At 43.5% G+C, this 24,972-nt stretch overlaps 2 protein-coding genes and 1 non-coding gene across 11 annotated transcripts; 1 reads left to right on the top strand and 2 right to left on the bottom strand.

Annotated features, from left to right (window-relative positions):
- Positions 1–498: 498 nt before the first annotated feature.
- On the bottom strand, positions 499–570 carry trnap-cgg (transfer RNA proline (anticodon CGG)). Its single transcript has one exon. It is a non-coding gene; the product is annotated as a tRNA-Pro (tRNA).
- Positions 571–9,534: 8,964 nt separating this feature from the next.
- Positions 9,535–15,029, top strand: LOC135243430 (transmembrane protein 11, mitochondrial). Of its 5 annotated transcripts, XM_064315259.1 has the most exons (4): positions 9,535–9,669; positions 9,826–9,885; positions 10,167–10,237; positions 14,053–15,029. In XM_064315259.1, the coding sequence occupies exons 3-4, from the start codon at positions 10,191–10,193 to the stop codon at positions 14,567–14,569; spliced, it is 564 nt and encodes a 187-aa protein (XP_064171329.1). In that variant the 5' UTR covers positions 9,535–9,669; positions 9,826–9,885; positions 10,167–10,190; the 3' UTR covers positions 14,570–15,029. The 5 variants fall into 5 exon arrangements, with proteins under 5 accessions (XP_064171329.1, XP_064171331.1, XP_064171332.1 ...); XM_064315261.1 differs by lacking the exon at positions 10,167–10,237; XM_064315262.1 differs by lacking the exons at positions 9,826–9,885; positions 10,167–10,237 and having other exon boundaries at positions 9,538–9,669.
- A 1,375-nt stretch (positions 15,030–16,404) lies between these two features.
- Positions 16,405–24,258, bottom strand: dhrs7b (dehydrogenase/reductase (SDR family) member 7B). 5 transcript variants are annotated; one of them, XM_064315255.1, is made up of 8 exons: positions 24,128–24,145; positions 22,372–22,442; positions 21,434–21,606; positions 21,010–21,125; positions 20,330–20,540; positions 19,201–19,293; positions 18,680–18,832; positions 16,405–17,671 (listed from the first exon to the last, which is right to left on the bottom strand). In XM_064315255.1, exons 3-8 carry the CDS (start codon positions 21,579–21,581, stop codon positions 17,466–17,468), a joined length of 927 nt encoding a protein of 308 aa, XP_064171325.1. In that variant the 5' UTR covers positions 21,582–21,606; positions 22,372–22,442; positions 24,128–24,145; the 3' UTR covers positions 16,405–17,465. The 5 variants fall into 5 exon arrangements, with proteins under 5 accessions (XP_064171325.1, XP_064171322.1, XP_064171326.1 ...); XM_064315252.1 differs by lacking the exon at positions 22,372–22,442 and having other exon boundaries at positions 24,128–24,258; XM_064315256.1 differs by lacking the exons at positions 22,372–22,442; positions 24,128–24,145 and adding an exon at positions 23,460–23,664.
- Positions 24,259–24,972: the final 714 nt, after the last annotated feature.

Below are 24,972 nucleotides of genomic sequence, written 5' to 3'. Positions count from 1 at the left end.
CTTGGGAATAAGGGGCATTAATTCTTTAGCCATTAGCCATGAACGAGTTAAATTAATCGCTGGTGCCAAATCACTCTGGAAATGAGCCCTCTAGAACTGGCATCTGAAGCTCAGGCATTGGTGCAGAAGTGGCAGAGGCTTGTCTCACAGGAGCAGGTCAGAGTGTGTTTTTACGGAAACGGGAACTCGGACTTGGGTACTGTACCCGCAACACACCTGTCTGGAAAAGGGACTGGTCTCTTGGGGTGGTGGAGAACAGACAAAGTAAAAAACATCTGATCTACATGTAATTTGTAATTCATTGCTTTCTATTTGGCAGACGCTTTTATCCAAAGTGACGTACAATAAGTGCACACTGAAGGTCAAACGCTACACAGAAAGTTTCCATGGTTTCACAGGGATCTCACACTGTGATCACAAACATGATGTTTTTCAGCCTTGACACAAAACCACCAGCTAGAACGGTGGGCCACCTGTAAAGGAGTCGCAGAGGATCAAGGGCTCGTCCGGGATTTGAACCCGGGACCTCTCGCACCCGAAGCGAGAATCATACCCCTAGACCAACGAGCCACAACAATCTGACTGCTTATTGGGTCAGTGAGGATATCTATTTGGCATTACCAATGTATTTTGTCTGCCAGAGGATGTTGCCTAATGTGATGTTGTGCAGAATCCCTGCTCAGTGGGCATGCTTTTGATTTGTTTGAATTTGCCGTTGCCAGACTCTTTATTTTTATGGTTTTCTGTGCAGTAAGTCCATGGAAAACAGCATTGTAAAGTTAGTTTTTGGATGATTTCCCGCATTACTAAAATGTATACACGGAAATATACATAATTTTTATGCAGTATGAAACCTGTAAATCTGTCAAATCTGCTTATTCTGTATCAGCCTGAAGAATACATATGACCAAGACAGAAGACTGAAGTGGATGTAAAAATATGACTTACTCCAGAGGTGCTTGCATTCTGCTTACGTTACATTACATTCACTATCAAGGGTCACGATTCGCTATTATGACTCATTTGCTACAAAGGGTCATTTGAGCGGCCGCCCTCCCGGCATGCATCTGGCATGTAGCACACTGAGACAGCTGCTAGGTACACAGTCCATTCCTCTCAACTCCAGATGCTCTGTCCTTAGAGCACCTTTAAAGGGAACTCACGGTGTTGTGAGATCGGTTTCCTGCAACCTGACTGGTTATAGCAAGCTTTGGCCGGCGTCGTGTTATCAGTAGAACCTGTTGCCGATCTCTTAAAGGCACGTAACCCACCAATCTTCAAATAAACATCTCTTCTCTGTCCCAGCCACAAATACAGTGTGTTTTTTTATGGAATAATCCAACAATTTATAAAGGAATTAGGTTTCCAGTGGAGGATTGACATGTGAATAGATTAATTTTTTACCAAAACCATACCCAGAAAACATATATTTTTAAAATGTAAAATATGTTTTTTATTGGAACTGTAAAAATGTGAACTTTTTCTCTCTCCCTGTCAGCTCCTATGACTGTTACGTACAGTTCTGTTGTATAAGTAAACAGTTGAGAGAAGGGCGGATCCACAGTGTACAGAGGAGCCTGACTCTGATTGGGCGAAGGTGACGGCTGAGCTCTTGTCATAGGGACATGAGAAAGCAGCAGGGCATGGGGATGGTACTTCAAAGCATTTCACCAGAGCAGGCATAATGAGTATCAGCTGAAAAGGATCAAGAACAGGTCCTCCCACTCCAATGCCTTCTATAGAAGTACTGTACGTACGATTTCCTGCAAGTCAAACAATGCAAAATAAAAAATCTGCAGGTGACATTGCCAATGCAATCTGACTGAATCAAATTGTGTGTAATCAGCATGTCTGTGTACACACACACACACATATTGGAATGTGAGCCACTGGAAGACACTTCATGCGCAACTTATTCACCAGCAGGAGGCAGTGGTGTGTGAGGAGAGGCCGTCGCAGTGAGGTGATAAAAACAGCAAAGAGGAAGCACTTCCCTTTATGAAAGGAACCCTGTATGGCTCAGTTCATATGGTGGTTCATTCACAACCCAAATACCATTTCCTCATGTGGCCAAGGGTTTGATTCCCAATCACGGAACTTTCTGTACTGTGCTCTCATCTCTGTGTGTATTCCTCTCTGCTTTAACCCCATCTAAAATATATATATATATATATATATATATATACACACATACACACACTGAGCTCCAAAATGTTTAGTAGAAAGGCATCATTTTTCCTGATTTGGCTCTGTACTCCATAATTTTTGATTTGTAATCAAACAATGTGCATGCTGTCAAAGTGAAGTTGCTCAGCTTTTATTAAAGGGTATTACAATACATTTTGGTTTGGAAGTTACAGCACTTTTTGAACATAGCCCCCCATTTCAGGGCACCATGTTTGGGACAAATGGCTTCGCAGGTGTTGCTGAGTGTGTTCAGTCAGGTGTGTTCACTTGCTTGCTTTGAGCAGGTATGAGAGCGCTTTTAGTATCTAGTCTTGATTCTAGGTCTTTGGTTGCCTTTGGAGTCTGTTTTTGGTGTTTGTCAACATAAGGACCGGAGTTGTACCAATGAATATATTATATGCATACGCTCACTTCATTAGGTACACCTATCTTTTTATAACCGTGTAAGGAAAAGCCTTGTGTTAACCCTTCTCCTCTGTGCCACTTCTTATGACCAGTACTGTTGTGATGGACAACTGCTGTTTTTGCAGCATCCATTAGATGGCGCCATATTTTCTCTTTAGCATCCTATATGCAGGTGCTACACATACTGAAAAGCATCATGGAGTAGGACCTCACTCCTGGCTGGCTCAGCCAAAGAGGAAATTTGAGGACACAACCAGGGCCTAGGGCTTTATTGTAGAACCTGTGGCTTCATTAAGCATTCAGATTTCATGCAAGATGGCTGCTGTTTCCCTGAGAACTCGGCTGGTTTCAAGCCATCAATAATCTGTGGACTCCTGTCTATAACATGGATTTACTGCTGTTCATTGAGTTAAGAACAGTTCCTGACTAACCACTTCATCAAGACTATACGGGTACAACATTTTCTGATTATCTTTCTTATTTGGTAAAAAATATTTCAGTAGATCTTTAAAAAAAATTTATTCTCTGCTTTTTAATTAAATTTTGTATCAGTGTATCAACATGCATTGTGCTCCATGCAGCACACACATGTGCACACACACACAAAACACACACATACACACACGCACGCACATACATCCCACACACACACATACTATTTTTCTTTATTGCCCGTTCTTAATTTTTTAAAATTGCACAATGAATACGCTAAAAAAAAATTTTTTTTAAAGATATTTGAACGCTTTGGTTCAGGGTGTCCTAAAATTCGGCAGTGTAGGAACACACAGATCTGAGCAGTGCAGGCAGGCACTGGGATTGAAGGCCACTCCAGAATTCACCCTGCATTGCATTTATCTCCCCTTTCTGGGTTTTCCAGAGAGAAGACTGGCAAACATCAGTAATCAATACTGCACCAACACAGGGCATGCGGTGTAGATGCAGTAGTCAGTGTTGTTGTTGTTGAAGATCTAATATAGCTTGTTTTCAACAACTTTTTTCACATCTAGATGAGACTACATCAGGGTCTCGATATGTAGGAGATTAAAGTCCACATGGATTACACTGACATGTCTTAATGGTATCAGTCATGTTTATGAGGTTGTCAGCAAGGTGTGAATTAATTGAAATATGTTTAATTTTCCAAACTGAGCCGTTTTAACCGTCGTTTGACGTCCAGCACTCTGAATACCAAACACAAGTGCATCAGCATTTAAAAAACCTCAACTTATCCAACATGTAAAATATATTTATTTGATTTAATTTGGTAATTATTATCAAAGATATCAATTATCAATTAAATCATCAAATTCATTGAAAGGAAAAGCAGAACTGTTGGATCAACCTTTATCAACATGTACAAGCCAAAACTACATCAAAAATTTTTAAATTTATTTAAATTACAACAAATACAACCTTAAAACAATTAACAAAGGTTACAAACATCAGCAGTCACATAAGAAATGAATGAAAGAAGATATCAAACCACAGCATGTTTGTCCCAAAGTAATCCAAAATGCAAAAACCAAAAGGCAGCAGGATATTCCAATAGGACCAGAGATTAAATGTAGAACACCAGACCTAGATGCAGGACACAGATGCCCACTTACGACTAACTATTACAAACATCTTCTTTCCAAGCTGCCGAAACTGACTGCTAACTAAAGCAAAGCCGCATATTTTTTCTAGTGAAAGATAACAAGGGGCTGTGGAATGGACACGCCCTCTGACACACACACATACACTCACACACAGACACATACATTCACACCTCAGATGGTAAACCCCAGTTCCTGCTCTGCCTTATCTCTAGGCCAGGGGTGGCCAACTCCGGTCCTGGGGAGCCGCAGGGTCTGCGGGTTTTTGTTTTGACCTTAAATACAACAACCACTTACACAAAATAAACTAGGTGAGGTGAGTTAACTATGTAATCAACTGCTTTAATTGATCAATTAAGTGCCGAGTAAAAGCAAAAGCCAGCAGACCCTGCGGCTCTCCAGGACCTCGGTTGGCCACCCCTGCTCTAGGCTATGCTGGCCGAGAGCTTTGAAGTTTCCTGCAGCTGAGAACTGCCAAATAGTGAATTACGTGTCTGACAAGGTATTCAGCGATTTCTCATCAGCCAATAGGACAGGGGTAGGGTTCCAACAGCAGGTCAGATACTGCTCTTGGTAGCCACCTTGGAGAGAGCTGGATTCACATTCAATCCCACCTTTCATAAGATCAGCCTGTCTACTGTTGCAGATGTCCATGCACATATATGGTTTTCCCAGCTTCTCTCATACCCAGATTAGAATTCATTTCCTTTCTGAAGATCTGAAATTCCTACATGGTTAGGGACACAGTTGGAATGTTCTAATGTTTCTAATGTTTCAGTACCACAGCTAAAATCAGTATTATACATATTTATTTTAGTGAAACTCAAAACTCATTCTCTTTAATCAGTAGAGAATAAAGTATGTAAAGTTTCACCCAGTAAGAGTCTTCAACATTATTCCCAGATATCACTTAAACAGGGATGATCTCTCCACAGGCTTTTGCCATTTCATGTCTTGTTTTCTGTGGCTTGATGTGCATCACTGTGTCTGAATATGGGGACCTGAAGTTCTGTAAAGAGCAGTCTAAACCTACAGACACCACTGGGTCTGTACCTGATGCACGTTCCAAGTCAGCTAAATGAGATCACCAATCAGCACTTGCCTCTGAGTAGAGCTATGTTTATTGGGATTGGGAATCAGAATAACGAGACATGTCATTGGCTGGTAATGCAGTTACTATGACATAGCATTATTAGGGAATATGCATGCACGTAAGGGGGGGGGGGGTTTAGGGGTTCCAGCTCAGCTCCTCTTATGGGCAGGAACTGCAGTCCCCCCCCCACCCAAGGGACTCATAGAACACAACCTGTCACTCAGCCAAGAATGGGCACTAACACACAAGCACTCCTAGAAAGAGAATGTCCGAAACACGTAGGAACCACACTCGAAAAGTGTCAATCTCTACACACACCCCCCAGAGAAATGCTCTTCAGCTGTAAAACATCTGACCAAATTATCTACTTCATCTCTCGCTTCTCGGGACAATTTGCTGAAATAGCCTGCCCTTGGGTGAGCTTCTGAACTGAAATCCATTCAGAGTAAAGAGGCTTTTCGTAACAATGGTATAAAGCGTTTGCACCTGGGCGAAGGAAAACGTGTTGCCATGGGTGATGTGTGCTGCCTCACATTGTAAGCACCGGATTTGGCACCTTGTGTGAGATAACATCTGTGCTCAGCCTCAACGTGCAGTCAGATCAAACTCCCCGGGTTTCAGTTTCGAACGTACGCTCATTTCAGAACTCGTTCAGAGAAGCAGGAGTCCCCACTCGTTTCCGAATGCGGTCAGAGTGGGGTGCAGGCTTAGGTTTAGTGATTTTGGCCCATCGCTAAAACACCTATTTCAGCAAAACAGGGTCTTGACTGAAAAGCAGGATTGCTACTCTTACATGTACACCTGCTATTGTCCGTTTCAAGATGCTACTATATATATATATATATATATACATATATGCAATGCAAGTTAATTATAATGTGAACCACTGATATTTAATTAAAGACCATTTCAATTCAATTCAAATTGATAACACGACGAAGGAAAGTAAGTGGTGCAAATGCTGGTGGCTACACATCAATATGCTACATTGATCCTCTTTGCACTGGCAGACGCATTCATCAGACAGAGCTTGTTTTGCAGGTTTATTTTTAAAGGAACCCCACTTTCACCCTGAACCTACAGCATAACATTAGCTAAACCAATTAGAGAAACAAAACCATGCAGTCTGGGCACCTGTGTAGCCTCACTCTGTCTAATACAAACTCTCTAGGCTCTGTTCCAGACATGGAAACTGCCTTCTGACTTTATTATCTAACCAGCGGTAATACATTATCAGTAGGCTAATTTAATCAAATCTGCCTTCTACATCAGTGCATTCAAACCTGGTTAATGGCCCTAGTAGAGGGATTTCCTAATTGGTTAATGGTACTGGTAGAGAAATTGTCTCATTGGTTAATTGTACTGGTAGAGAAATTTGCTTACTGGTTAATGGTACTGGTAGAAAGATTTACTTATTGGTTAATTGTACTGGCAGAGAGATTTCCTCATTGGATAATGGTACCACTAGACAGTTTTCCTCATTGGTTAATGGTATTTTGGGATACACCTCTCTGGAGCAGCCACCACAAAGCAGTAAATAAGGATGGGAAAAAGATAGTACTGCATTTATGTAGAAGCCAAGGTCTGTTCACAGCCAATGACATTAGATGGAACTCCAAAGGTGGTCATTCGGAAATCTTAATGATATTAGATGGAACCCCAAAGGTGGTCATTCGGGGGAAATCTTAATGAAATTAGATGGAACTCCAAAGGTGGTCATTCGGGGGAAATCTTAATGAAATTAGATGGAACTCCAAAGGTGGTCATTCAAGGAAATCCTAATGAAATTAGATGGAACTCCAAAGGTGGTCATTCAAGGAAATCTTAGTGAAATTAGATGGACATAATTGTCATTCAGGGTTAATCTTTGTTGAATACTCATTAAAACAAGCTATGAATTTGTGCCAGTGCTGCACTGGGCCAGTGGGGGATTTAATAGTTTTGTCATACATTTATTATGACGGTAAATATTTTTGGCTTTTATTTTGCTCTTTAGCTGGCAAATTCATGGTTCACCAGTCAAGGCTTGTATGATCAGTGATCAGGTTTAATGAACAACCTGTGCAATCAAAGTCATACATTTAATAGTTTTACACAAAAACCAAAAGAATAAAGTACATTTTGATTCTGTTGAGATTTTTTTTTTTTTTTTCTGAAAGCATCAGATCTTATACTCTCCACTCTGGGTGTAGTATATCCATACAGAACAATCCCATCTCCAGCTCATTTGTTTCAGAATGCCATATTTTACATCAAAAGTAATTTTTCAAATTATTTTCCTGTTTATACATTTTAAAAAGCAAGCAAACATCTTTACTATGCCGCTTAATGACTGTGCTATATGCAAGGAAAAATCTACTGTTTGGGTCAGGGTTTCTCCTTCTAAAAAATTCATTGGCACTGCCTGGTTACACTCACTTGTGATCATTACAGTGCTTCTGCTCTGACTGGTGCTAGCTCACCTGTGTGGGTCACGGGGCCTGGTTAGCTAAGACCTTTAGCATACGCAAATCTTTAAGCACACACAAAACTAATAAACCAAACAATGATTGGTGCAAAACAAATACCATGGCCAATCACTGTTCATGTAATTGGCTTTGAGCATGCTAAAAGGTTTTTCACATGCTACAGCTACACATCTTAGTAAATCAGGCCCATAATATGGAAAATGAGTGTGAGAACCTACAGAAATATTGGTGGAAGAATATAGGAATATATATATTTTTTAAAACTATTTGACACGGATACTTTAGTATCTGAGGGAATCAAACCATTAGACTCACAACTGAGACAATGTGTGCATCTCTCTCAGAACCTCTGTACTCATTGAGGAGAAGAAAGAACCCACCATTTTAGTACAACAGAAACAATCATTTAAAGCACTCAAAGATGGCTTGACTAAAGCTGGTTTCCTTCCATACTTTCACTTGGTTGCATCCTTGCACTGTTACATTTGAGTTCAGTCAATACCATTCAGTACTGACCAAGGAACCCTGGCAGAGTGTTGCAGCAGATTTCCTTGGTCCTGTCTCATCTCTATATTGCATTCTTGTGGTGGAAAAATGACCAGAGGAGAAACTGCCATGCTACCATCCGTCACCACTACAAAGTTAGCTGATAGCCTAGCATCCATCTACAGTCATTATGGACTACTAGTCTTGATCGAGTCAGGCAGCAGTCAATATTTTTTAAGTTTTGTGACTAGTGTGAGAAAAATTGGATTTGCCTGAGAACAATGCTAATTCTAGTACAATGAGGTACAACATCAAAACACATCACGTTCAAAGTGTCGTTCTAGAAAAAGAACACAACCAAAAATGAGACCTAATAAATATTTAACTACATACATGTACAGAACTATAGCTCATGCCACTGCTGCTCCTGGATCTTAGATCTTGAGCCAGATCTCAAATGAATGATGCAGGTTTAAATAATATGGAATATATTTTACGGAATACATTACTCTTATGTGGAAGTTGACGATTGTGTAAAAGGACTCAGAGGGAATAATTTTAACTTTTAAAATTAATCACTAATAGGCTGGGCACCGCAACCCTGACTTGGACTATGCGGTTAGAGAATGGATGGTCTAATTTCTGGTACTTTGGACCTTGCAACATGTGGTCACAATGTCAAGTCTACATGGTAAGCACTTCATAATGGTAATACATGGTAAGCACATCATACAAGATACTGGCTAAACATGCATTCGTTTGGAACTAGTATATTGTATAGTGTGCTCACATCTAGTAATTATTTATAATATATAATAGTATAATAATTTCATTGAAGTGCTCTATGGGTGCTCAAACTGACATAGGCTGTGTGTATTCAGCCAGAGTATATTCAGAACATTGAAGATTATACACGCATGTGCAAATTTAATGAAATTTCAATTTCAATCAAAGTTATATTTCTTTAGTATGTTATAGTATTGATCGCTCTCTGACTTTACCCAACTAGATGAAATTACTGAACGCATGTAAAGCTTGCTTGCTTCAAAGGACAGAAGCCTAGAATTTGCCAGGGTAAACTTGACTGCATTAGCCACCTTTTTGATATGATTTGAATCCAAAATGATACCTACACCTTTAAAATCAGTAGTCTACAACGTTAATTACTTAAGAAAAAAAACAATAATTCTATGGTTGCATCTCACTTTATGAAATCACATTTTCAGTTAAATGTAACACCTACAATTCTTAAAATAAGGCACAATACTAATGTTTTGGCACCGTAAGTTACGCAATGTACATTCAGGGGGGAGAGCGAACTGCACGTGTAATCACGAGCTGCGTCTGCGCTAGTTACACCACGCTTCTGTTCAGCTCAGTGTGCTACACACTGCAGTGACCGCACAGTTGCAAGGCTCGCCCTGGCGCAGTATGGGTGAGTATCTCACTTAACACATCGCCGGAAAAATTATTCAGACCACTTGATACCGTTAGGAAGTTATCTCCAAAAAAAAATGAACCACTGTATAATCATAAATTAATTACACAACCCGCTCGTAACGTATTGCTGGAAATCGTTTGTCCTACTCAGTTCCCCCTAGTGGTGCCCTTGCGCTCGACTGGATCTGAGAACATTGAAAACACAAACACGGTAAGCGTTGTGTATTCTTATAACATACCGTCCGATATACCAAAACGTTGTATTGAAAATATCATTCATTTTCTATTAACACTTACTTAAATACCGTTCGACCTGTATGTAAGACACATGAACACATTGCATAAATGTGTAGAGCAATGGAACATACCCTGCACGTAAGCACGACGGGAAACATAGTTTGCAGAGCTATTTTTAACTATCAGAGCGGTCAAGCGGATTACACGTACTAAACTACTTTACCAACAATGCACTGCCGCACGTTATGACGACAGCAACGGTGTGTTGAGTCTCCCAAGATGGCGGCGTTCGGAAGGAGGCGCGGTGTCCCAGTCAACAGGGAGAGGTCAGTGATACTTTAATATGCCCGTCAAGTGAACTTTTAGTGCAAAACTCTTTGCAGTCGCACTTGCGCTTAACGACGATAGTCAAGTTCGTAATCAGAAGAATTTGCAAAGTTGACGTTGGTTGTCAATATACAGTATGCTTGGCTATGTGGGTCCTCGTGTTGTTTTGATTTAATTGCTAACATTAGCTAGCATAATGTAGTTTTCCCATTACTAGCGCGCTAGCCAGCCTAGTATGAAATGTGATACGACTCAGGATGTTTGCAAACTGCCTTGTAAACTATAGCAAGCCATACGTACATAAAACTATCCAGCGATGTGTAGTTGCATATAATTGCCCGCATGCCCCATCTATAAGGATTCCAGTGGAAGCCAACGAAGCACAGAAGTAGACTAGCTAGTTAGCTAGCAATTTAACGTAAAAAGACCACAAAACATGAACGCAAATCGAAGGAATACAAGTATACCTTAATATAACCAATAGTAGTAGATTAGACTATTTGTATGTGGCGGAGTAATTCTAGCGACCCCTTTTCAGATTAACCGCCTAGCTCAGTTCGTCTCAATTAGTCCACCAGTAGTTATCTCTACTTTAGTCTTCTTTAAGGCAGATTTTGCTTGTTAGCAATGCAATGTATAAAGGAGGGAAAAGTAGATAATTGCGATTGAAGGCCTCTAGTTATTTGACAGCAATTTGCGTAGTTAATTAATAGTTAGAGCCGGTTTGGTACTACCTAGCTACAACTTTATTAACCAATGAGTTAGCCATCTTGGCTTTTCTTTACCTTGGCAACCTACATTTTGCTGGCTGTACGCTTTTGGAAAATTATACACAATGTGTTTCTCGGGGAATGACAGATGTTATTTTAACACTTGCTGCTAACAAGATAGAGAAAGAAATTAGTGAAGCTGTAGCTAGAATAGCTAACTTAGTGTTAAGATACCTTGCTGGATCACTGACTAGCTTATGTGGGTGCTACCTGCCTCATGCAATCGTGATCTTTATTTGTTTTCTGGATGTTTAAGAGCTAGTATCACCTCCCAGCGATAGATAAGACACGTAGCTGACCCCGCCGGCATACTTATTGCAACCGCATCATAACGTTAGTCCCGGCCAGGCCTGTCTCTTTTAGACATTTTTTTCTGCCAACATTTTGCGTGTGGACTTCCACTGACCTGGGTAAATCAAGCTCTGTCGGCGTCTGTCCGTAGTAAAAAGACTGTTTGGAAAGTGTGACTGATTACTTCAGTAACAAAGTAAATAGCGAGCATAAAAGGGCTCGATTTCTCAAGCAACAACAATAACAACCCCGCAGAGTTGTGTAAGAAGTTCAGGGGGTTGAGTGTTTCGGGTGAGTGGTGTTATGTGGACATTTCGGCACGTTCACGGCGGCACGAGGGCCGTCGACATGACGTCAAGCTGTTAACATTGTTGGTCCGTGAGGGTTTCAGTGCAACTGTAGGCCGGGATGGGAGCCGTTACGTCCTAATCATTATGGTTTTCTGGACGCTAATATTACGATATTGGTTTAAACAGCAACGTATACACTTCTGTCACTTTTGTTAAAATTGCACTGTCAAAAATACTTTAACAACTTTACTGATTTGAGTGATCGCATATTCACCTTAGATGGATATTATAAAAGCACCTACCCAAAGGAATCAGTCAGACACTTCCACATGAAAATTGTCACGATCGTTCTCTGGGAATGAGAAAGTTCCGGTAAGGAAGCATAAGTGATTTGAGGTTTTCGGTACATGGAATAGGTAGGCATGCGTTGTTCTACTGGTTATGGTATGTTGCATAGTTTAGGGGTCATTTGTCCTACTTCATAAAGAGACTTAAGCACAGTAGGTTAAAATGACTGCGTGTGCACGCACTTGCTCTTTTAAGGAGAAATGTCATCTTCGGTTAAATCAAAAAACGACATCACACACCCCACTCTGGAATGCAGAATGGGAGGATATACGGAGACGTGTTTACTAAATTTCTTCCTTAGTTTTGACTTTCCTCTGCTAAATAAGCAAGGAGTATATTTGGACTTGGGTCCAGCGAGGTTTACATTGTGTCGCAGTGGGATCCATCATAGTTATAGCAGGTCGTCTCTGATGGAAAATTCTCATATTAATGTAGGGCCTTTAAGAGATTAGTTTTTTTTAAGTTGCATATGCATGTTGAAAAGGTCAGCCACATTTTTTTCATGGCGCACTAAAGTTAGTGGGTTTTAACTGGAGAGGCAGTGTGTGGAATGGTTTTATATTTCCATATTCATAAATCACTTCCCTTAAATTGGGAATTCAAATGAATTGGCAAATTACTGTCAAGCTGGAGGTGACTCGGGGCAAACATACAACACTTTTATTCTAAAAGCATTAAACCTCCATTCACAATCCTTGCCGAGTCCTCATAATAGAAATAAATGTTACAATTATGCATAAATATCCACTAATAGGGCCCTCACTATAAATAGTGACTTTTACTGTGACTTTCATTGCGTGGGGAAGTTTGCCTTATAGTTTTATTGTTTTAATAAGTTATCTATTTAACAGGGATCATAATCTTGGGCAGCGCAGTTCAAATATTGGCTTTGTAAAGACATAAATATCTGTTTAAATGTAAAGACATTACAAGTATGGGGGGTTGTGAGTGAATGCGTGTGCATGCATGCGTGTGTGTGAGTACTTTTGTGTATGTTTGTGTCTGTGTGTGAGAGAGTTTACGTGCATGTGCATGTGATGTATGTGTGTGTGGCTGGGGTTCCCATCGTGCCCACGTTGGGAGGAACTTGTTGGTGTGCGTTCATTTAGCCTACATCAGGATGCCTTTCCTTGCAGCCATGCGACGTACAGTCGGGCTGAAGTTAAACCGCTTTGTCCTCTCGCCTTGCTGAAGAAGAAAAGGTTACTGGCACGGCTGCCTGTGCGGTTTTTAGGGGGAGCCCTCCGTTAAGGTGTTTTTCTGTTCGTTTTTGGTCCACCTTTAAGGGTGCTCTCCGAGCTGTCCTCTGCCTGCCGCTTCAGGTCAGACAGCATTCCCTCCATCAAAAGGGGCGCGTCTTTTCTTAATTTAAGCATTCCACACCGAAACTAAGGACCAGGAGCCTATCGTCACCTTGCCCGTAGTCGGACGCTTGCCCTAACCTGGACACGCTCCCTTGTGGCGTACGTCCCGTCATTTTCATTGAAAATTTCGAAAGCACGTGGGCAAAAAAAGTAGTTGTCCTGTATTTAGGGTGATGAAACTACCTTTGTGTGAAATTTCACGTCAATCTAAACATATGGTCATATCACGAAGTGTTTAATAAACATCACCCTGTCCGAGTGGATAAAATGGGCCAGTTCGGCACTGACGACGACGTCGGTAGAGTTGACAGTCTACTCTCGCAGGCTTTGCATGGGGGGGGGGGGTCTGTCTACGGGTAGGCTAGCCATGCGGCTAGGCTAACCGGCGAAGGTCTTCTAGTTTTCCAACTGTGAAGGAAATAAGGTTAGCTGACCTTACAATTCATGTATTTATGTGTTTGTGACAAGTGGTGCATTGTTTCAGGCTGTTTATATATCGGGTAAACGGACATGGAACGCAGGCACACATTATTATACGAGAAAGGCGTCCATCTACGGGTAACCTGACGATAATTGGTGGGGGAGAGGGGGAACCTACAAGCTTTTCACCAAGTATTTTCCTTCCTAACCCTGTTTTCCTCTCTCTTCCATCCCCATAATATTCTCTCTTCAATCTGGCCCTCATCCTTCCCTCCCCCCGTCCTTCCCTCCCCTCTGTCCTTCCTTTCCCTCCCCTCCCCTCCCCGCGCAGGGGAATAATGGCCGCCTCGGACTGCTACATCGTTCACGAGATCTACAGCGGGGAGAACGCACAGGACCAGTTCGAGTACGAGCTGGAGCAGGCCCTGGAGGCCCAGTACCAGTACATCGTGATCGAGCCCACACGCATCGGCGACGAGACGGCGCGCTGGGTGGCGGTGGGCAACTGCCTGCACAAGACGGCGGTGCTGTCGGGGGCGGCCTGCCTGCTGACGCCGCTCTCGCTGCCGCTGGAGTACTCGCGCTACGTGGCGCTGCCCGCCGGGGCGCTCAGCGTGGCCTGCGCCACCCTCTACGGCATCTCCTGGCAGTTCGACCCCTGCTGCAAGTACCAGGTGGAGCACGACGGCCACAAACTGTCCCGCCTGCCGCTGCACACGCTCACCTCCTCGGCGCCCGTGGTGCTGGTGCGCAAGGACGACGTGCACAGAAAGAGACTCCACAACACGATAGCGCTGGCCGCCCTGGCCTACTGCGTCAAGAAGATCTACGAACTGTACGCCGTATGATTCGCGGGGGGAGGAGGAGGAGGAGGGGGGCAGGAGACGCGGCGGGAAGGGCGGGGGGCTCGGGGGAACGCGCCCGAGAAACGGCGGCAGCGGCGACGGAAAAGCTCGTCCGGCCGTTTCGCCGCTCGAGCGGTTTTTTGGTCGTTTGATGGTTCGGAGGACAATAGCGAAAACTAGGGAGTTTTTTTTTTTTCTTCTGTTTTTGTTTTGTTTTCCCCTCTAATTGTTTTCTCTGACATCACCAGTGCACTTATTTGACCTTGTATGTACATGTCCACCCCCGTCATTCATACGCTAAATTTGTGAACATAGGTTAAAGTCAACATCTCTGAGACTTGAGATGACGGGAGTGGGACAGACATGTTCGAGTATTAACGGTCTGATATTTTTGTCCTTGTAGTTTATTGTACCATTTCCTGCTGGTCGCCACTTCATTAAACGTTAGGATATTTGAAACTCCCTTTACTTTTCTGCATGTTGTTTTGCTTCAGAGCCCAGTCCGCTTCCAGACTTCTGTAACTGAACGGGTGGGGAAACGTGGGTTCATCTTTCCTTTAACTCTGCTTCAGTGTAAGGGCGTTCTCCCGCACACCGTTCCACACACCATCCCACACAAATCTCCAGCGCCGTTGCTCCGATGAAGGTCCTGGATCTGTTTTTTTACCCCTCAAACACCTTTCCAAATGATTGTTGGGAAGTTGCATTTCAGACAGCTGGAAATTGTTTTATAGAGTTGTTAAAGTAGAGAATACAAACAGCACTTGCAGACAGGACAGGAATGGACTTTCAGGTAATAAGCTGTACCGTGGAACGTCAAATTTAACAAGAGCTAGTGGAGACAGACTAGGAGCAGCCATCTTAATGTTGCTTACTTGTATGTGCAGTCATACTCTGTGTGGTCCTGGAAGACATTTCACACACATTGTGCTATTTTGGGGTGTAAATGAGAAACCTGGAAGCAGGGGCACCTGACTTCAAATGTGAACGCAGCATCAGAACAAGATGGCCACGCAGACAAGGTCTGCTTTCCCCACAACGGGGAACAAATTTCTCAAGTCACCCATCGTCTGAGACATGAATGTCAGTCTAAGACACTATTCGATAAAGTATTTGCGTTCATATTTTATCAAGATCATCTAGTTCATGACTCATTAGTGTACGTTCACCATTTATTGGTTCTGTGAGCTGATGTTGTATTCCTGTAGTACAGCAGGATTGTTGGGGGGGGGGGGGGGGGGTATTGGTGTCTCCTCAAAGTTAACGTGGCAGAGGATGCTTTGTTAACTTGTATGCTAGTTTGGGCATAGAAATAAGGGACTGAATTTAATCCTTCCATTCTGCAGTTTGGCATTTGTTTCAGTGACCTTTTTGGTCTTCTTTTTCTTGTTAGTTTTCCATTTAACTTCTCAAAATGCCACAAAACCGAATTTCATTTCAAAGGAGGAGGATGAAATTCTGCCTTGCATTTCATTTCTGGAGTCAAGTCACTGTTCATGTACAGCTAATGTAAATCAGTTTTTTTTAACAGTCCTCAAGATGCACATGTTGAATTTGTCTTAAAGGTCTTGGATTATATATTAAAAGCCTTTCTGCTATACGAGGCATGTCTTGACAAGTCCCGCATTATCGTGAATGAAATCCCAGGAAAAGATAAGCTCAGAGCAGCCCTTCCTAACACTTCCTCCCCCCCCCCTCCCCAGGAAGGATATTGATGACCTTTGACACCATTTTACACTCGGCTCTCATTGGCCGGAGACTCCCTCGCAGTCAGCATCTGAACAAAATGCACTTTGCCATAAAGCAGAACGGAACAAACGCAGAGTTAACACAACTGATTCGTATGCATGCTTTCTGCACGGTCGTTTATTCCAGAAGACAAATGTTTGTTTAGCGGTTTCTTTAAAAAAACCTCTCGGCTTAATTCCTCGGGGCTGAAAGTTGGCTCATACTGCGTTTACCTCCGGAATTCAGACTGAGAAACGCACGTCCGTGAACTCCTCCTGAATCTTCCGCTATTATTATTATTATTTTTTTTTAAAGCACTGTTTCTCCCCTGGTCTCCTTGGCCTGACTAAACCCTCAGTATCCTGGAGGACACACAATGCAGCTATCGGAGGCAGAGACTTCAGGGAAAATTTACATTTCCAAAAATGACACCGACTGCATCTTTCACACTTTATATGCAACATGACGCTCTGTGTGATGTAGCTGAGCCCGGAGCAACTCTCTCCGCTATGGGTCTCAGAACCGATTTATGGGATCAACATTTCAGATATTCACCCAGAGCTTCTCACCCCAGTGCCCATCTCTGTTTTTGTAGCATTTAAATAGCACATTATTAGACTTCAGTGTTAAGGTGAATCGTGTACCACTCATGAAGTGAGATTTTAGCGGTGTATTTACACAACTGAATAAACATTCTTTACCTTTACCCCAAAAGCTTTTCATCTATGGTTATTTGCGCTGAAAGCTGAGTCTGGCGTTAGCACGTTAGCCAACTGTGTTTAGACTGTTCCTCTAAACGCCATTGGCCCATGTTAGATAAGCCTGTGGTGTAATCTCACTGCCTACTGGACAAGATTTTTCAGAAAAGCTGATTTTCATCATGAAATACATCACCTCCCAGCCTTAGCCTGCAGTATTGTCAATTTCATAATAAAACACTTGCTTGACTGTTTGCTTTGTACAATGCAGTGCTCTGCCTGCGGGTCCAGAAGAAGCGGTTTTACAAGAATGAGGTCAGGTTTTGGCTGCCTCCCCCTTCTGGTTTGAGCGTGCAGGGATGTGGTCCAGTGTAAAAGGGCGGGACCAAGTGTGAAGGGGCGGGGCCATGTTTGAATGTGTGGAGTCCAGTGTAAAGGGGCGTGGCCCAGCATGAAGGGGTGGGGCCCAGCTGTCAGTCCTCCTTCGGCCTCTGCTCCTTCCTGGCGCGGGAGGCCATGAGTTTGAAGAAGAGCGGCGGGCACAGGGTCCGGATGTAGACGGCCAGGGTGGGCAGCAGCCCGGCCAGCAAGACGTCCTTCTTCTTGCGCCCCACGGCCCTCAGCACCGCCTCCGCCACCTCCCGGGGGTCCCGGCCCTCCGCCGTGTTCTTATCCTGGACTGGGGTACCCCAAGCGAAACGCCCAAAAAACAGGAAGGTTGAGAAATGCGACGGTCCAGACACCTCCCCCCCTTCTCCCACTGATACCATCTGCAGTTAATAACGGAAGTTTTGTGAGCCTTAAAGGCCAGAGCTACTGTGGGTTGTCAATCCATTGGATCCTCGCCCCATCAGACAGTCCTTTGTTGGCCAGGATCAGTTACCCTGGATCTTTAATAACTAATGCAATGCTTCCTGCCCATCCGCTGCACGTGTAACGAGCAATTATAAACTCCCAGAAGATGATTGGCAGGGAACAATTTGCAGTTGTCCAACTGGGGAAATCGAATACCCACTTGTGACAGACGTGAAAAGCTAAATTAAAAGCAATTCTTCCAACAAGTGTTAACGGTGATGTAAGACCGCAGTTGTTTTTTAAAGGCATACAGTATATGATTAAATGCCCGTTTTACCCTTAAATACACATCCCATATATGGTTTTCCATGTGCACAATGACACAAGATAAATAATAAAAGTGAACCGAGGACATTTTTTGAACTTTGACGAACCTCTCTCACGATAAACAACTTTTAAAATCTTTTGTGACTTGGCATCATTCAGGCCTGGGTTTGCCCATCTGAGTAGAAATAAGATGCCCTGCAGTCCACACCATGGTGGAAATTAAGACCGTGCCACGGCTGTACCCTAGTCTGCCCTCCCTTCCGACCTCAGACTGACACAGTCCAGACTCAAAATGGCTGCCGACACGCTCTGCTCAGGAGCTAGCGGAGTTAGCGCGGGAGGCTGTAGGAAGTGGTCAGGGACGTAGCCTTTGATCCAGGTCGTTTAAGTGGCTTTTGTCGCTTGCCAGGCTGCCGTTGTAAATAAGAATTTGTTGTTAATGACTTGTCTGGTGAAATAAATAAAATAAATAAAGTTGTGTGTGAGTGTGTGTGCGTGTCTGTGGGGGGGAGGGGGGGGGGGGGAGCTGAGACGGTAGAAAGGGGGGGCTCCTCTCGGTCCTTACCCCCGTACCGGGAGCCGTCCCCGGTCACAGCATTGACGGACAGGCTGGTCCTGATGTATCCGGGGCTGATGACGGACACCTGCACGCCGTACTGCTCCACCTCGGCCCGCAGGCAGTCGAAGAAGGCCTGGGTGGCGTGTTTGGAGGCGGCGTCTGAGGGGGAGGGGGTCGGTTACATTGTTACAGGTCATGTTACAGGTCAAAGGTCACAGACTGTATAATTCAACACCCAACTTTATTGATAAACAGACAGCCACGCTCATTTGTGGGAAATTACGACTTGCGAATCCTCTGTGTGTATGGTTTCTTGATACCCAGGATCAATCAATATGCCCTTTTGGGTATCCATGGGTAACCTTATCTGTAATAATATAATGTTTATCTGAATTTCCTGCCTCTCGCCCAATGCACGCTGGGATAGGCTCCAGTACCCTCCGCGACCCTGCTCAGGATAAGCGGGTGTAGATAATGGACGAATGGATGGATGGATGAGTGAACGAGAAGGAGGGCTGTTCACTCACAGGCTGATCTGAATGGGATGGCGATCTTGCCCTGGACGCTGCTGATCACCGCGATGTGTCCGCTCCGTCTCTGGACCATGGACGGCAGGATGGCTGAGAGACGACACAGCACTGGGAGGTCAGACCCACCCCGCTTCTGCTGTCCCCTCTCACACCCACACACACAGTACCTGACAACGTTCCAGAACACTGTTTAGGGATCATGTCTGAATAGAGAACCCGAGTCGGCATTCTGTAAAAGCTGATCAAGCAATCGGCCGGCTCAAACCCAGTAACACTGTGTGAAAACTTTGGCATTGGCTTGATCACAGTCAAGCATGGAAGTGCGAAGACATCCAATGAGCCAAGCGCTTTCTTACTACAGAAAACAATTCTATAAACCAAGCATGTACAATGTGGCATTATGAATCACTTATTCTTCATTAGTGAGTCACTTGGCAAAACAAGTAAACAAAGGCATACCTCATCAGGACGGGATATATGTTGGTAATGTACTTGACCTGCATCCATCCCATTGTTTGCTCTTTGCTCATATTTGACAACAATGCTCAGACAACATTTGTTGGCACGGCCGTATGTGAATGCTGTCAACCCGATTAAATACCTCATGGTCATCTATTGTGTGAACGGGAGAAGCTACCAGATCTTTAGCGCAGTTCATACAACAATGTTCCATGTTCCACGTGTGAGCTTCTGCCTTCCACGTCCAGCTGGGGCAAGTCTTCAGCCGAGTCGAACATGTCGTAGCAGGACAACGACTGACCTTCAAGAGCATCAGCTAACATGATACTAAAGCTGACTGACAACGACTGACCTTCAAGAGCTTCAGCTAACATGACACTAGAACAAACTGACAACAACTGACCTTCAAGAGCGTCAGCTAACACATTAGAACAAACTGACAACAACTGACCTTCAAGAGCGTCAGCTAACATGATTCTAGAACAAATTGACAACAACAGGCCTTCTAGATCTTCAGCTAACATGACACTAGAACAAACCGACAACAACTGACCTACAAAAGCATCAGCTAACACAACACTAGAACAAACTGCTTCTCTACCTGCCACTGCCTTTTGTGGAGCCAGAAACGTGACAGGCCTGTTCATTTGTTCATCGCTGCTCTTACCCTGAGTGAGGGCGACGGAGCCAAAGTAGTTGATGCCCATGACCTCTTTGTGGACCTCCACGCGCGTGGTGAGGACGTCGCCGCGATAGCTGACGCCCGCGTTGTTGATCAGGACGTCCACGTGGCCATGACACCTCAGGATCTCCTCCGCGGCGCTGGCCACCGTCTCGGTGTCCGACAGGTCAAAGGTCACGGTGCTGGGGCTGTACGTCTGTGGTTGTGGGGAGGGGGGGGACGGGGGACAAGATTCCAACAGAAATTGGACAGACTGATCAGTATCAAAGAGTAATGTTCACTTAATATTATAGCTGTACGCGAGGACGTTTCACATGAGAAATCGGTCACATTCCACTTTTTAACAACCACAGCTACTGGACCGAAGTGGATTTAACTGTAGCCTCTTGTTTTTGTTTTTTTTTTTTAAATCAGAGGTGCACTTCATATTTTCTTTTCCATTGTTCAGATTTCGAATGCTCTTTGTTCAGTGACAGTTTAGAGGCATGAATATTGAGAGGGCAAAGACTTCAGAAGAACTTCAGGCAATTGCACAAGTCCAAAAAAACAAAAAACTCCAAGAGCGGCGATGACGGACAGACGGACAGGGCAGTGATGACGGACAGACGGACAGGGCAGTGATGACGGAGAGACAGACAGGGCAGTGATGACAGACAGGGCCGCACCTTCCTCTTGCCGTCGGCCGCCTCCGTCAGCTCCTGGACCAGCTCCTGCAGCCGCGCGCGGTCCCGCCCGCACAGGATGAGCCGGGCCCCCGCCGCGTGGAACGCCCGCGCGCACTCTGCCGGCAAGCACAGCCACGGTAAGAGAGAAAACCCACGCACACTCAAACAAAACCTGAGCAAGGCGCTGGATCACAGGAACATATTAAGAACAGAACTCAGGAAGGGGGAAAATACTTTTTTCACAGCACCGTATCTATTTCTGTGGTTGCTCCAATTAATTACGATGAATTTATTTGATCCTACGGTTTCCCTTTGTTTGAAAATGTCCTTAAAGTGCATTTGTAGTGTATAAATCAAGTGATCATTACGATTATTATTATTATAAACCTCTAGATGGAGCTGTAGAGTGGCAGTGTGGAGGTACCTTTTCCCAGGCCAGAGCTGGCCCCGGTGATGACCACCACTGCGTCCTGGATATAGGCCCTCTGTCGGACCCTCTGCAGCAGCTGGTAGAGCAGCAGCACCCCCGCGCCTCCCAGCACCAGTGGAATCAGTCCCCCAAGCAGCTCCATGGCGCCTCCTCCGATCAGGCTCCTCCTGGAGGAGCAGCCCAGCCGGGGGAGTCAGCGGGGAACAGCTCCCTCAGACCGAGCCAAATCACACGTCTCTCCGGACCGTGCACCTCCAGCTCAATTTCACAATTTTATTTCCAACTCATTTTATTTCATTTGACAGAGGTGCCAACAGTTTTCCTGATCAACAGAAAACCACAGATGTGACAAGAGCAACTGCATCCCCAGCAACACTGCAGAAGATTACCAGTAAAATACCAAACTTATTACCCACAGACAGTAAAAATTATTTTTTGTGAATCCATACACTTACATTTACATAGCAGACACTGCTATCCAGGGCGACTTACAAAAGCGCAAATATAACTGACGCAATTAACGGGTCGAGTCACATCTGACCTTAGCAGTCAGTAGCCTGCATAAATCTACAAAATAATGTTAAATGCCATAATATGTGCATGATTGAAATTGGCGATTTCAAGTAGTAAATGAGCTTTAGCATACAGGCTAGTGTTATATGTAAATATAGTGCTAGAAAACCCATTCTAAGAGTTCAGTGTTAGTTACGCCACAATGCAGTCTAAAAAAATCATCCTTCCTGACTACAACAGGAAGCATGTTCCACCCTTCAGATTGTGTAATATTTCCCGACAAGATGCACTTTTTCAATTTACCAAAATGAACATACCTCATCATTTTAAATACAAAAAAGTGAAATACCAGCAATGCCTGATTCAGTTAAGTCAGCTCTGAGCCTGTGGACAAGCAAAATAAAAAGAAGAGTGCATACCTGGTTGATGCTAAGGCTAGTTAGTGTTCTTCTGGCAGTAACTGTCTCTCAGTCTCTTTTATCCTCCTCTCCTACAATGAGTTTAGCCCTGTTTATTAAAATAGTACCTCCCGCCAGAGACCCTGTAACTAGCTTCATAAAGTCAGGCTAATTCTCCAAGATGAGCTCTAAACCCTTTTCCAATGACAGAATGACAACAGTGTAAGGTCAGGTATTAAAATAACAAGAAACAGCCGTTCGCACGGCAACACTCAATTGTTCCGCCATTAGCCCTGACAGCTGGGCCTCCCGACACATCGCTCAGTACACACAGCGCTGATGCCCCGGATCAAATGATGGAAGATATTCGGCCAGAGATGGCAGGGCGTTCACAAACGGGATTACATTCAAAAGCAAGGTCGCGTCAGCGTCCCGGCATAGCCATTCAAAGGTTTCATGATCCCCAAACCTATTTTTTACGGTCTCTGCCCCAAACACATTCACTCCAGGCTATGTTGGCTTAGTGTTTGAGTAACTGAATGATTATCCCGTGATATCTAGAAATCCTAAATAAAATCAAGAACAGTATATTGAATAATTAAGCTAATTTTCGGTTTTCCAAATGTTTGCGGAGGTAAATGTGGCTGTTTGTGAACGACTCTGAATTATATGAAATTACAAGCTTAATATAGCGTTAAACTTTAGGCTATATTAATGAACTACTAGTATACTACAGTCGCAGAATTGTCTTCTTCATGGCATGCATTGCTGTTTCTGACATAATGTGGCTTAAGAGGGTTAACATTCCCCCTGAACATGAAAAGCACCTAATTAAGAAAACATAACTGCTTTTTAAAATTCTGACATTACAATTGTGATTGGAACGGAAACCAGCAGAGGTCCTCCAGGGGTCCCCAGGGGTCCCCTGCAAGTCCTGTTCGGTCTAGATCAGGGTTTCCCAATCCTATTACTGGAGATCTACCGTCCAGTAGGCCTATGTTTTCATTTCAACCCTAATATGTCACTCCTGATTCTACTCATTAGTAGCGCAACAAGATCTCTAGCGGTTGGATGAGGTGCGCGTTGTTAGGATTGGAGTAAATACCTACACGACGGTAGATCTCTAGGAACAGGGTTGGGCAGCCCTGGTATGAAGCCAGTTGGGTTACAACATCTTTAACGGTGCTTCCTCTCCACACTGGCTGGGATTCCTATAGTTTGTCGCTTGCTGGATATGATTTAAGTTAGCCTATATAACAAGATTCATTCCTTACACCTGTAAAATTTAAGATGGAAGTTTATAGCAAGGTTATACCAAAGAGCTCAATTTGGCTAACCTTGTTTAATTACTGGTTCGGCAACTAGAAGTTCACAAAAAATGTATTTCACCGTTATTGCACATAGCGCCGCTTTTTCCACCAACATAACCAGTTAGCTCACGCTAACTGTTAGCGAGCCAACACCCAGTCACTGCAATGACTGTCTCACATTTATTGTTGTAACGGAGTTGGGTCTCGTCAAGTTAAAATTTACCGTAGCTAAAACTAATTCTAGCAAAACGGCGAAGGTCAACAGGCAAGCGAAATTAGCTGCTAGATATCCAGTAGCCATAGCAAGGTAGCGAAACCGCTGCATAGCAAAAAGCTAGTTGACGTTAGCAATTCACGATCCATTGACAAAGGCAATGCGAGCAATTTGTAATTATTTATCATTTGATTTGATCAACATTTTTATACTGGTTTGCATGCTAGTGATGAACACGTTTCATTGATCCTACCTACGAGAGACGAGGCTCATGCTCAAGAAAACCGGAAGTAAATTGGGTGTGTAGCTTTGCTAACCAATCACAATCCGCCTGGACTGGACTGTAACGCAAATGATCTTTAGGCTACTTAGAACTTGCAGTTAATAATTAGTTAATATTCTATCATTTGAATGATAAGTTCTACCGAGGAGTAAAATCCACAGTCGGGCCAGTTGTCATTCCCAAATAAATCATCACCGAACAATGGAAAGTATAAGTGTTTATCTGAGGTTGTAATGTCATTCAGTGTCCAGTAATTTGAACACTTGTAAAAGCAGCAATGCTAGTAAACACTAACCGTGTAAAGTAGAATAAAGCCATAAAATATATCTTCACAAGCATCCTAGCGAGGAAGCCAACTGAGAGCTACGAAGAGGGACATCCCACGGGACTGTAGTGTGTTGCTGCTATATAATAATACTATATACTATATTACAAAGTGTTCTTGTTAAATAAATGTACCCATTGCCTGATGTACAGTATGTAGGTCAACAACCATTAGTTTTATGTTTGAGTTCTTTGCCTTTTTTTAATGGTAATGGTTGGCAAATGGATTTTTACATGTGTTACTTATTATATACATATTTATACCCCAGTGAAACAGGACACAATGGAAGGCGACAGTGCAGTTCCTTGGGATTGAGAAAAGGTAGAATGCTGATCTAGGTTCTTTATAATCTTTAGGGGTGCCAATAACCTTGACATCTATATTTTTGGGTAACAAAATGCAAAAAAATAAAAAATAAATATATATATATATATATATATATATAGATATATATTGCAATTTGTTAGACTAAAAGAATAGTTTCCCTGTA

This window comes from Anguilla rostrata, chromosome 17, assembly GCF_018555375.3.
Source record: "Anguilla rostrata isolate EN2019 chromosome 17, ASM1855537v3, whole genome shotgun sequence".
In the NCBI taxonomy this organism is placed as follows: Eukaryota; Metazoa; Chordata; class Actinopteri; order Anguilliformes; family Anguillidae; genus Anguilla; species Anguilla rostrata.
The sequence above is the reverse complement of the archived record's forward strand: the minus strand, read 5'-3'. Positions and strand labels throughout refer to the sequence as shown.

Excerpts from the sequence above, each read along its gene's own strand:
- LOC135243430 (XM_064315259.1), top strand. The coding sequence starts at position 10,191 with ATGGCGGCGTTCGGAAGGAGGCGCGGTGTCCCAGTCAACAGGGAGAG. Across the intron at positions 10,238-14,052 it reads GTCCCAGTCAACAGGGAGAG|GGGAATAATGGCCGCCTCGG; the intron begins GTCAGTGATACT and ends CTCCCCGCGCAG.
- dhrs7b (XM_064315252.1), bottom strand. The coding sequence starts at position 24,147 with ATGAGCCTCGTCTCTCGTAG. Across the intron at positions 20,541-21,009 it reads CGGCCGACGGCAAGAGGAAG|ACGTACAGCCCCAGCACCGT; the intron begins GTGCGGCCCTGT and ends CCACAACCACAG. Across the intron at positions 19,294-20,329 it reads CTCCGTCGCCCTCACTCAGG|CCATCCTGCCGTCCATGGTC; the intron begins GTAAGAGCAGCG and ends GTCGTCTCTCAG.